Genomic DNA, 13,585 nt, shown 5'->3' with positions numbered 1-13,585 from the left:
TAAAATTGCAGCATATAGCCTAAAATATATGGCAAAAGTTATGCACGCTTTATGATTTTTGTTTTATTAAACCTAAACTGAACCTAGCCATCGTGATTCATCTCCCTCCCTCTCTTCCCTGTCGAGAAATCTGAACTTGTGGGTTTGGCTTGTGTGAATGGATGTAATTCAGTCGCGAGCGTCAGAGACGGTTGAGCTCCACAGCCCACCTCACCTGAACCTCAACCTTTCCTTCAGGAAAACATATTGATTGAACAAGGAAACAGAAGAACATGTACTTGTTTATTATATGTCAATTTATAAATATAGCTACATAACATTTCTAAAGATCTCTGTTTAACTGATGGTGATGTATCCTGAGGCGCACTACGTAGTATTGGAGACGGCGAGGTGAAAACGCAGCCTGGGAATCGGTAAGTCATTCTAATATATTTAATTTGAGGTCCAAACCCGCTTTTCCATCATTCCTTTGAAACGGGCTTTAATAATACGCCTCTCAGTTTGTTCGTTTAGTTGATGCGCCTTGTGCGCTCCTTCACGGACCATTGCGCCGTCAGTGTCCGTGAACTAGGAAGTGTGCCATGAAGTTTCCACGAACTCCAGTGTGTGTTTATGTCTCCTAGTGATAATGGTTTCGCCGTGTACCTATTCGTCTCTCAGAAAAAGACGATGGAGTGTGCTAGAGCGCAGGCAAGCCGTGCGTAATGAGCTCTTAACGCGCAGAGTACATTATACCACAATGAAAGTGACCCGACAAGTTACCTCAGAAGTCGATACGCCTTCTTTCGCTGGTGGAAATAAAACAATATGGTCTCGCCAAGATGTTCTCTCTCTGAAAAGATATAAAATATTTAGACTCTGGAATGGAGAGCCGTATTATCCGGTCGTCACTTGTAAGATATGCATGTGAATTTGAAATAGACTAATATTGAATGTATTTGTATTAATATATGGTGAGGTTAGAAATTAGAAATGTACTTATAATTATTTAAGGAAATATTTCCAGAAAAAAACGACTATTTCTTTATGTCCGATAATAAACAGTATAATCAGTTTCATGATATACAGTCCAAACTGTTCCCTCTTTGTAATGCATGTCCATTGCATACTTTTATGAATTTTGTTGATGTCATACAATGTTATCTATCTATCTATCTATCTATCTATCTATCTATCGATCTATCTATCTATCTATCTATCGATCTATCTATCTATCTATCTATCGATCTATCTATCTATCTATCTATCGATCTATCTATCTATCTATCTATCGATCTATCTATCTATCTATCTATCGATCTATCTATCTATCTATCTATCGATCTATCTATCTATCTATCTATCGATCTATCTATCTATCTATCTATCGATCTATCTATCTATCTATCTATCGATCTATCTATCTATCTATCTATCGATCTATCTATCTATCTATCTATCGATCTATCTATCTATCTATCTATCGATCTATCTATCTATCTATCTATCGATCTATCTATCTATCTATCTATCGATCTATCTATCTATCTATCTATCTATATGCATGCATGCATATATATATATATATATATATATATATATGCATGCATGCATATAGATAGATAGATAGATAGATGATTTGATATCTCGTATGTTAACTTCAATATTTTTGAAGTTATTATATTTTGATATTATATTTATTATTATTTATTTATATATAAAACTTCCTGTATGATTTTTGGTCTCGTATTTATATCACATGATAAGCGATATCATACGAGCAGCGAGAGCAATCTCACACGAGTGCTGTTTGTCCCGAATATAACGAGTGCAAATGTGATTTTATACAGCGGTTGAGTAAATAAGAAGTTAATATTGCGTTATATTTTAAACTAAATATAATTAATTAGTAATTAATATATATATATATATATATATATATATCTATCTATCTATCTATCTATCAGATTTATAATGTTAAATCAAACCTGTGTTTTCAGGTTGTTAAACCTAAGGGCAGCTTGGTCTTTCTCTAAAATCTGACATGGCCATGTGATAAATGGATTCCCTCAGCTTAATCAATGGCTCCTCTGGGAGCAAAGAGCTGGCCATCGGGGAGGATTCATCTGATGTGACTCTGAATCATCCGCTGCTAGAGCTGGGAGACAGTACCAAGCTTCTTGGGGTGCAGGTGGTCCTGATCTTGGCATACTCTACCATCATCCTTTTGGGCGTTGTGGGGAACTCCCTGGTGATTTATGTGGTTTACAAATTTAAGACACTCCGTACCGTCACCAACTTCTTCATTGCAAACCTAGCCGTTGCTGACCTGCTCGTCAACACGTTGTGTCTCCCGTTCACGCTGGCTTACACTCTCCTCAAGGAATGGAAGTTTGGACAAGTGCTTTGTTTCACTCTGCCATACGCTCAAGGTCTCGCCGTCCACGTCTCTACTATTACATTAAACGTAATTGCATTGGATCGGCATAGATGCATTGTTTATCACCTAGACACTCGAATGTCAAAGGACACCTGCTTTCTGGTCATTGCCATCACCTGGGTGGTAAGTGCCATTCTGGCAAGCCCACTGGCCATATTTAGGGAGTATGGAATCGTAGATCTTTCTCCAGATAACTCCATTGAGGTTTGTGGAGAGAAGTGGCCTGACAGTAGTACAGACAGCACTCTATACTCGTGAGTACCAGACATGCATATTTTAATGAACTGCATTATTACAGTTTGCTCTGGCCCTCAAGGAGCCACAAATGTATGCTGTGCTCTTCCAATTGCACCGAAAACACAAAGATCTGTATATTTTAAAGATAAATATACAAATTTATGAAGATTAAATGTTGATATTTATGTAAACATATATCATCTAGATTTTGACAAACTTCTGAAACATTTTCAAAAAGGTTGATTACTGTCAATTATTTAAATTTAGATTCAAGATTATTATTATAATCTATTTTTATCTTTGAAATCGTATTTGTTCTGTAACAGATAATTTACAGCTAAAATGAGTCATAGCTTGTTTAATTTTGGAGCAAGATTACATGTTTTATGAAAGCTTCTTTAACAATGACATAATGACACTCTTCAGCTGCACTTATGCCGATGATGACTGTTTTCTTTCTTCAGAATCTCCACGCTGCTGCTGCAATATGTGTTGCCTCTGGCAGTCATCTCTTTTGCCTACATTCGTATCTGGAGTAAACTCCGCAATCACGTCAGCCCAGTTGGTCGCAACGACAGGCATCATCGTCGCCGCAAGACCACCAAGATGTTGGTTACCATGGTGTGTACAGTTCCCAGCTTTCCTGAGCAAATATTATATCATAGTGTTCCTGTATCTTCATATTATTATAGGCATTCACATGTAGACAGAAAAAAGCCTGATAATGAAAACGATGACTAACATCTAGTGGCTGACCAAAATTGGTTTTTATAATGGCTCTCAATGCCAGTAAAAACTGTAATATTGTGAAATGTTATTATAATTTAAAATAACCGTTTTCTATTTGAATGTATTTTAGAATGTAATTTATTCCTGTGATGCAAAGCTGAATTTTCAGCAGCCATGACTCCTTCAGAAATCATTAGAATATGCTGATTTGGTGCTCAAGAAACATTTCTTACTATTATCAGTGTTGAAAACAATTGTGCTGCTTAATATTATAACATTTGTTCAAAAAGTCAAAAGAGTATTTATTGAAATTATTGAATTCAAAAGTCTTTACTGTCACTTTGGATCAATTTAATGCATCATTTACATAATAAAAGTGTTAAAGGGGTCATATGATGCGATTTTAATTTTTCCTTTCTCTTTGGAGTGTTACATATTGGTGCATAAAGAAGATCTGTAAAGTTGCAAAGACTAAAGTCTCAAATCCAAAGAGATATTCTTTATAAAAGTTAAGAGTCAACCACGCCTACCTAAAATGGCTCATATACCATCACCAATTTCTTCATGGCACACCTTGCCATGTCCGATCTGCTTGTCAACACGGTGTCTCCCATCTATGCTGGCTTACACTAGCAAGTGCTTTGTTTCACTCTCAAGGTCTTGATGTCATGTCCCTGAGTTAAATTAAAATTGTTCTGGTGGCAACTGCGCAACAATTTGACCTAGCTAAATTCTGTTGTGAACTGCAATAAAAGAGCACAGACAAGTGGGGCTCTTCATGTTTGGAGGATCTTATCATCTTCGTCAATGCATCTTCAACAAGAGAATAACAACTGAATATACTTATACTTGAAGCAGGAACATTTGCACCAATATTTCTGGATCTTGCTGTGCGGATGCCTCTCCATTTGAAGGAAAGATGACTATACGCAGTTTTGCTCATCATAGAAGAAGGTTCCTCACCATGAAACAGTTTCAGATGTTACCATATGACAAATTTGTGCTTTCTAATCTTTAAGCAGCCACCATCTCGTGTGAACTTACAGGTGGGTTGTGCACTCAAATGGCTCTAGAAAGTGTTAACAGCAAATTGCTTCTCCTTTCATCTGAAAGTAATTTGCACAGAGGAACAGTGTGGTGGCACTCCTACAGACTAACAACAGCACGAAGACAGGGAGGTGTTTCTACCCCTGCAGTATGAATGTTTCAACACAAAGATCTGTATTATCTCCTCCATTAAACCTTGCGGGATGTTCTGTCAGTCCAACACTTTGAAAATATTATGAATGTATTTCATCTAAAATACATAACAAAGAATTATCGTTGACAGGATTTGATGGATCAAAGTGAATTGTTCACTTGCTGGTTCACTTTTTAGAAACTTAACCCTAGTAATGGGTTGGCATGTGCAAATATGACAACATAGATGTGTACGTGAAAAAAAAAAATAGTAATGGAAATGTGCTTTCTACTGTATATTGTTGTCTTCTGTAAAGCTGTCACATTTGCAATCACCATGCCATATGAATGTAATTTCAAGAAAAATCTATATTCTTCTATGTAAGAAAAATACCTGACACATATGATGTATATATATAACAGTAATTCATCTGCCTTTTAAAATGTCACTTGTAGAATTACAGCCAACACATTAGAGGTGTATGATGCCATATCAACATGAAAACATCATCTTATTCCCCAATGTTCTCCAATTGAAGGAAAATCGAACACAAAGCTGCTTTAAAAAGCGATGACTCACACAATTGATGGGTTTGCTGATGTATTTCTATTGACGTGGAAGGTATATGCCTGTCCACTGTAGAACTAAATGACTCCTTTTAACCTAAATTGTCTGCAGGAAATGAGAATGCCACATTTAATTAGTACTATGGGCTTCTGTGTGGATCCTGCTTGAATTTAGGATGAGAATTGAGAATGTTTTGTGAAATATAACTGCATTCAACTGCGATATTGTTGTTTTTGTTAAAGGAATATTCTGGATTCAATACATGTTCTCTCTTGCAATAGAGAATCATTTTGACCAGTTCTTCAGCGTATAAAAACAAACAATAATACATTAATGATGAAAGTCTAAAAGGCATTACATGGCATAAATGCTGAAAAGCACTGTGTATATTCTTATGAAAATTGTGTAAAAGCCATTAACATGATATGTACCAGAAAGGGACTGTTTATATGAAGAGTCATTCATAAGAATTACATCTGTAATGCATAACCAGAAATTCATCCACCGAGAAAAATAATTCCATTGCTAGGGCACAAATTTTTGCACTAAAGTGCTTAACAACATTAAACTCGCATTTCCATGTTTACACCCCTTTCATATTGCATTAAAGTGCATTTGTTTATTGCAACAAGCAATTTGTCCACTCCACAGAAACAGAATGCAAGATCGCAGCTAGAAGGTATCTGAGCAAGATTTTTGACTAATAAAAGTTCACGGTGGGCAGGGCTGACAGCATGACACCAGCATGACTGTATTATTTATTTCGAAATGATTGTCTGTGGCAACAGCCTGCAGATACTGAAACTTGTTTTGAACGCAGAACTTTTCTTAACAAGGGAAAGATAAATGTCAGAATGCTAAATAGTCAAGTGGTGCCTAATTATTTAGTTGACTTTTTATTTTATTTTCCACATGTAGCACAAACACACAGACAACAAAATCAACAGTCCAGTTTTTCTTCAGGGGTCTCTGTTCACGCATCAAAGTATGTTTGTCTATGGGAGGGTGTTACAAAAACAGCCACTAGTGTTGATCAGCCAGCCCTCCTTATAGGTTTTAATCATTATATTTCCATAAGCATGCATGCTTTTACCCAGTACATTTTGAGAAAAGACTAAAAACAGACTTTCACTCAGCAAACCATTTACAATGTAACATACAGTACTTATGAACATGTATATTTGTGGATCTGTTTTTGTGAAATGTTATACTTGTTTGTATTAACAGATGTGTTTACATTTAAAAACATTATGTACCAAAACTGTGGTTGATACCAACCAAATTGTGCTGTGATGCATTAGAATTATTTTTTTATGTTGTGTAATTCGCAATTTATTTATATATATTTGCGATGTAGCAGATGAAAGATGAAGATAATGGCTCAAATGTCCTTTGTAAATAAACTTATATGAATTGAATCTCACAATAAAATTGCCGTTTAACTAATGCTGATTGTCCTTATCTCAGGATTTTGTTTTCACGTGTGCTTTAGATGACAGTTCATGCCATTCTAATATACACAGACATCAAGCAATCCCTCTCTAAGCCCCTCTTCCGGCGATTTGCATGAAACGACGGCCTTGCAAAAATGAAATGATTTGATTCAGTGAAACGATAAATCCTAGCTGTCACTCTGAGGCGCATAGGTATGTTGACACACACCTACCCACTTCTTGCTGTCTCTATCCTTATTTGCTTTTGCACTTGTATTTCATCTGGTTATTGTACCTTGACCGACCAAAAGACCAAAGCAAAAATATATATTCAAATAAACTATGGGCCATCCATCATATCTGTTTATGTCACACACAATATGAGGAAGACAGGCCTTTTTCTTTCACACTCATGGTGAAATCCAAAATTCAGTCATACTCCCTCCCTTTTGGATCCGAGTTCACAGTATGATTATTCCTCAACGTGAGCATCTCAGTATGTTAGCTGCAGAAGTTTACTACTGTAACTAGACAATGACTGGATGAGCAGGAGATGTTCCAGCTGTTTTAAATTTAAGTATTTGTCCCTTCTGATTTATCACTTGAACTTTACTCACACAGAACGTCACTTGTTTCTGTCCCCTGTATTTCAACGCTTTGCAAGGATTCAAACAATGTGAGCCACTCTCCAAATGCAGTTTAGTCAGAGACAAGCAGCAATGCCTGGAAATAAATTAAAGGGATAGTTCACCCAAAAATGAAAATATGCTGTTAATTTACTCACCCTCAGGCCATCCAAGATATAGGTGACTATATCTAAAGAAGATTTTCAGCTGAATAAATAAATGTTTCTATATTCGCGATGTATTGAATGCTAAACGAATATTTACTATGTAAACCATGCTTTTGTACTTAATGCGCTTTCCGCAAAAAAAAATAAAAAATCACTCTTCACATGAACAAACATGTGCTTGGCCCGAGCTCAGGCTGAACGACACAGCATATTTTACTCAGTCTTTTTTCTTTTGTTTTGTTAATATGTTAATTATTCAAGTCAATATATATTTCGCATATTAATTCCTTTTATATGTAGACTATGGTTTAATAAAAACAGATTGTTATTTTTAGTTAAACTTAATTTGTTGCTCGTCCGTTGCATTCTTTCTCTTCTCCGACCCCGCAGTATGCCCATCTCACAAATGTAGAATCCGTCTCACTCATCTTAACCATCGAATTACCAGTGTTGGGGAAAGTTACTTTTAAAAGTAATGCATTACAATATTGCGTTACTCCCTAAAAAAGTAACTAATTACGGTACTTAGTTACTTTTTATGGAAAGTAATGCGTTACGTTACTTTTGCGTTACTTTTTATATCTCGGCAGGGCTTGCTTGTTTGGTTTTAATATAAAAAGTTCTATTTTTGTCAAATGTAAAAGCCCTTTCACACCGAAATCCTCAGGCTGAAGGAAATGTAAGTTCACGTCTGTACGGTAGAATTCAGAAGGAGAAAGTTCATCACTCTTCAGCAATTAAATAAAGAAGAAATGTTATTTATCGTGAGTAATTTTTGCTTATTAGTATGGTTGAATTGGATCATCGAAGGTCAGCAGCAAAGACACTGGTTAATAAAATGGGATTAAAAACATAAAGGATATTTGTATTATTTAACATATTTAATTATTGCAGGTTTGCATCATATTCTGAGTTGTTTTTATTAATTTTATTATTTTTGAGGAAAACAATGTTTTTTTTGTGAGTGAGATGAATTAATGCATGTTCACATCTATTCTAGAACTAAAGTAACATCTTACTCCCGATTTCTCTAAACATGGCGACAGGAGAGCTTTCAATCAATAAATGGGGGGGGGAGTAACTGGCGTTACTTATTTGAAAAGGTAACTCGGATATCATCTTGTAAATTAAAAAGTAATGCGTTACTTCACTAGTTACTTGAAAAAAAGTAATCTGATTACGTAACTTGCGTTACTTGTAATGTGTTACCCCCAACACTGCGAATTACAGCAACAGGAAATAGACAAAGTATTTTACCCGCAGAATTTATTGTCTGGTGCTGTTTTGCGGTGTTGGTAAATAAATCCACCCCTTAATTTTGAGTTAAAACATGTTGTTGAGATTGTAACGAGTAATAATATTACCCACATTTTATTAGTAATGCGTTATATTACTGCGTTACAGCAAAAAGTAATATACTACTGTAATATCGTTACTTTTGTAAAGCGTTACTCCCAACACAATGAAAACTCACTTCTGGACATGCGCGACACACTCTTACTCGAAATGAGTCCGAATATTGGCGTTTATGATCCTATGATGCTGGTTTTTGCCAGCTCATTTAGCACTCCATACTCCAGCAGAACACTGAACTGAGGAAACAGCTCTGACTCCGACTGAAGTTGTCAAGGCCGATTGAACAGAGGACTCAAATGCAGAGGATGAGAGAACAACATTTATTAAATGTGAGGCAGAGACCCCCCCTGAAGTATACGGTGCCAAAAATCAAACAAAGGACGTGTAAGGGAGCTCCAGAGCTGCCCAGACGAGCTCAGTGGACAGCTCTGCCTGAAGAGATCCCCAGACACCGTGTCCACGCAGGACAAGGAACGAGACGAGATCCGAGAGAGACAGCGAAGACAACAGAACGCTGTCACTCCTCATCGAAGCGTCCTGGACACAATCAAACAGAGCTAAGTCACAAAAAAACAGAACACGGCATAAAGCAGAACACAAAAAAAACAAGGCACAGGAAGATCTACTGACAACAAGAGGCAGAAACAGCAGAGATTATAAGTGTAACATGAACAAGCTACAGGTGAGGGTGATCAGCTCGTGATCTGTGCACCTGTGCGCAAGATCAGCACTAATTGCCCACCAGCAATAGCAATAGGTCACGAGCTGCACAAAGAAGACAGCCGATGGTGCACCCTGAACCGTGACAGAAGTTAAAGTTTTAATGGTTTCTCATTGTTTATGTAAAAGGGTAAGTTGATTAAGACTTGTTTATTCATTTTATATACCTTAGACATGTAAAACATCCTTGTTTTACATCATTATTGGGTGTGTTAATAATATAATTGCATATACGTTATGTCATTGCGTGATTACATAAACTGGTGAATCAATTTTTTGAACCAGTTTATTGAAATGGACTGTCTGAAGGACTTCCCGTATTGCCTGAGGCTATGGATTGCAGGTAATATGTCGTAAATAATGGCATTTGCGTTTTATGAATCACCAAAGAACAAGGTTTTAGCTAAAAACGTCTTTACTGTTCTACTGAGGAAAAAAGTCCCCTACATCTTGGATGACCCGAGAGTGAGAAAATTAACTGCAAATATTTTATTTTTGGGTGAACGATACCTTTTAAGGATGAAATGTTAACCATAAACTTACTATAAAGTTTTAATAATTGTTCCTATTTTATTTATATTTTATCAATATAATATCTTCTATTTTATTTTATTAATTGTTGTTCTAATTTTATTTTAACTACTATGAATTTTATGAATCACCAAAGAACAAGGTTTTAGCTAAAAACGTCTTTACTGTTCTACTGAGGAAAAAAGTCCCCTACATCTTGGATGACCCGAGAGTGAGAAAATTAACTGCAAATATTTTATTTTTGGGTGAACGATACCTTTAAGGATGAAATGTTAACCATAAACTTACTATAAAGTTTTAATAATTGTTCCTATTTTATTTATATTTTATCAATATAATATCTTCTATTTTATTTTATTAATTGTTGTTCTAATTTTATTTTAACTACTATGATGCAGATTAACAAAACATGAAGGGTACTGGTGCAATCAAATTTCAGAATATTTTTTTTCCATCACATGAAACCTGTAGCGCACCCTTATGATAAACAGACTGTTATCATCCATTGGTGTAGACCAGGGGTGGGCAAACTTGGCCCTTCCAGGTCACTTTCCTTCAGAGTTTAGCTCCAACTCAAATCAAAAACCTGAACCAGCTAATCATTGTCTTCAAGACTACTAGGAAGCTACAGGCAGGTGAGTTTTATCAGGGTTGGATCAAATCTCTGCAGGAATGTGGCCTGGAAGGGCCAAGTTTGCCCATCACTGGTGTAGATGCTAACATAGTTCGTCATCTTCATAATTATCGGATAAAACTGAAGTACACTGGGGGGGAATTCACTTTTAATAAAACTTGGCTGTCTAGGCAGTAAAAACACTGGAAATGTCCTCTGGGTGCCACAAAATGACGCATTTTGCATTATCTGGCAATATCTGGGTGCAGGTAACACGGAGAAAGAGTACACATTGTTCATTTACATATACTACTAACAATGTAACAATACAAAGCTGGTTAGAAATCTGCAAACTTATCTTTTAAGTTCCAGGTTGCGTTTTCATATCAGTCTTGGAAATGCAAATAATGACAAAAGTCTCTCGTTTTTGAATGAGCTGTTCTATTATTATTGTTATGGAACTAGAGGAATAGCTGAATGTTGAAGGATGTATTTCTGCTACTTTTTGCTGTTGTATGGGAGAGAGCAGTGGGGGGACTTTCTTTAGACTTTCTAATTTTGTCTTTCTCAGAAGGGCTTGGAATGACAAATTGCAAAAGCAGATGCTTTACGAGTACCCAATTTTTGAAGACCTTGTAACCGGGAGAAATACTTTTGTTCCCTTCTCTGCTGGAAGGAGTTCTAATATAGAGTGATCAGTCTCACAGCATTTGCGGCTCAGGTGATGGGCTCAAAAAATTGTCCCCAGAATGGACAATGTCTCTGAGAAGCAATGAATCAAAGATAACAGCATCCAAGTCGTGACCTCCTTGAACCAAGCTTTCTCTCTCTTTATCTCATCATGTCATTTCACACACCGAAACCTCTCTCAAGATCTCCACAGAATGGTAGTTGCTATTCAAATTTCATCAAATCAGTATTGCTAAAGAATCGCCATTATTACATGGCTTGAATATGATGTGCAAGATGAAACTATAGGTTTCAGAATTTGCTATGCATTCAGCTGTAAACTTGTTTGTACATTTGCACTTGCTTAAAATATAAAATCAATGCAGATGTTGCTAAATAACTTGGAAAGCCATCAATTAAAGCCTGGCTTGTTCTCAGTTGATAAACCGACTGAGGTGACTGACTGTGTATGTACACAAGCACTGAAAATAATCTACCAGACTTTCAGCACAATTTAATCAGACATAACCGCTAACCTTTGAGTTGGAATTAATTAGTTATTGAATGAATGTTTTCAGCATCTGTGTTGTTCTGTTATAATTGCTATTACATTGTGAGACTTGAATTTATAATGACCTATACTGCCAATTTATCCGTTTAATTTGTTAATTCTTCCAGTATAAATACATGAGAATGAGACATAATCAAATTAACTTGGCTCCGCCTTTGGTGATTTAACAGAATTTCTCTGCTGGCTCTCTGAAAGCTGGAAAGTGAAAGGTTTTTTTTTTATGAACCGACAGATTTAATAAAGACTGATGGATGTATTTAATTACTAAAGATTAATTTCGTATCTCTACTCAATTCATATCTCAAACAATGGAGGTAATATGAGCTTAGTTCAATTTCAAGCTGTTTAAGGACCTCAGGCAAACTAGAAGCAAGAACAAAACCCAGCAGAAAATATCTAGTATTGACTGCATTTGAAAGTATAATTTCCTTGTTTACCATGATGACATGTTCCTGGATCAACATCCTTGTTGTGGCTTGAACGACGATCTTATCAACAGATTATTTCCTCCTGATTAATAGGGCTAAGGTTAAGACTTGGGTTTGGATTTGTTCGACTGAAATATTGTTTCAGGACCAACAGAAGATGTTAGAAGATCCTGACTCATTTGTTTCTGCCCAGTGAGACGCCTTTTAAGGAAGCACACATTCTTTCATCTCTAAACAGCTGAATCACAAACTTAAAACAATTGTACAGTGGACACATGGTCTCCTTCACCATGAAATATGACGATTTTCCTCAGTTCTGTGGCGAGAACAAGAATCTGCCTGCACAACCTCCAAAACAAAACCATTTTTCCAAAACAGAGGTTTTATTTATATTCACAAAGGACATGGTGTACTTCATTGTTTACAGCTGAAGATTCATCACCAGTAGCAGATAAATCAGAGATTCTGGCCCCACCAGACACTGATAGGCTGGAGGTCAGACAATCCACAAGCTATTACGCACAGTTTTGTGTAATATATCCAGGCAAGGGAGGTGATCTACAACCACTGCAGAAGGCTGCAGAGGTTCGTAAATCAGCTTGCTGATAAAAATGACTACTACGTGAATTTGCCTAGTGTTAAATGTTATTTATTCAAGTTGGACCTTTTCCTGGATCAACATCCCTGTTGGTTGTGAAGCAGCATTCCCATCAACCAACTGGATTTTATAGTCCGGTTTACGGTTCGGTCTAATTTTAAGTGTAGGTTATAGTTAGGTTTAAGATACAAATTGCACACAAAACTGCCTACAATACAAAATCTATTCAGATACTCTCTGAATACATTTGAAGACGTAATCACTTAACTATTAAAAAGTGCATAATGTGTGCATTATGAACACAATCCAAGCACATTACATTTGTCATTGCCAAGGGATCTACCAGCTTCAATTTCACCTCTTCACTGCCATTCACAAATTATCTCCATAAGTGCTAAGTATAAATAAATAAGTCAAGTAAAGAGTCCATTAGATACACTTTAGTGTCATCCAGGTATTCAGACATACGGTACTACTGTTTTCATATACTGTCTTTCGCCAACTATATAGTAGGGAAGTAGCCTATGTGATTTCAGATGCAGCCATTGAGTCATTAACTTAACCGATTCGTTCAAAAACACTGATTCATTCACAAGTTAATGTCCTTTTGTCATTGAATCATTCTCTTAATTAAATTGTTCCACAACACAGATTATTTTTGGAACAAAAAGAGGGCTTGTCCCAAAACGCACATTTGTGGTCTTGGCTCCTTGAGCGCTTGTTCATGCATCAGGATGTATG

At 36.3% G+C, this 13,585-nt stretch overlaps 1 protein-coding gene across 1 annotated transcript; it reads left to right on the top strand.

Annotated features, from left to right (window-relative positions):
* Positions 1–201: 201 nt before the first annotated feature.
* Positions 202–6,702, top strand: npy2rl (neuropeptide Y receptor Y2, like). The gene is made up of 4 exons (XM_016250317.1): positions 202–413; positions 1,980–2,673; positions 3,121–3,277; positions 6,625–6,702. The coding sequence occupies exons 2-4, from the start codon at positions 2,039–2,041 to the stop codon at positions 6,700–6,702; spliced, it is 870 nt and encodes a 289-aa protein (XP_016105803.1). The 5' UTR covers positions 202–413; positions 1,980–2,038.
* Positions 6,703–13,585: the final 6,883 nt, after the last annotated feature.

The sequence above is a fragment of the Sinocyclocheilus grahami genome, unplaced genomic scaffold, assembly GCF_001515645.1.
Source record: "Sinocyclocheilus grahami isolate Dianchi unplaced genomic scaffold, SAMN03320097.WGS_v1.1 scaffold25.1, whole genome shotgun sequence".
Taxonomy (NCBI): domain Eukaryota; kingdom Metazoa; phylum Chordata; class Actinopteri; order Cypriniformes; family Cyprinidae; genus Sinocyclocheilus; species Sinocyclocheilus grahami.
This window is presented reverse-complemented; position numbering and strand designations above follow the sequence as displayed.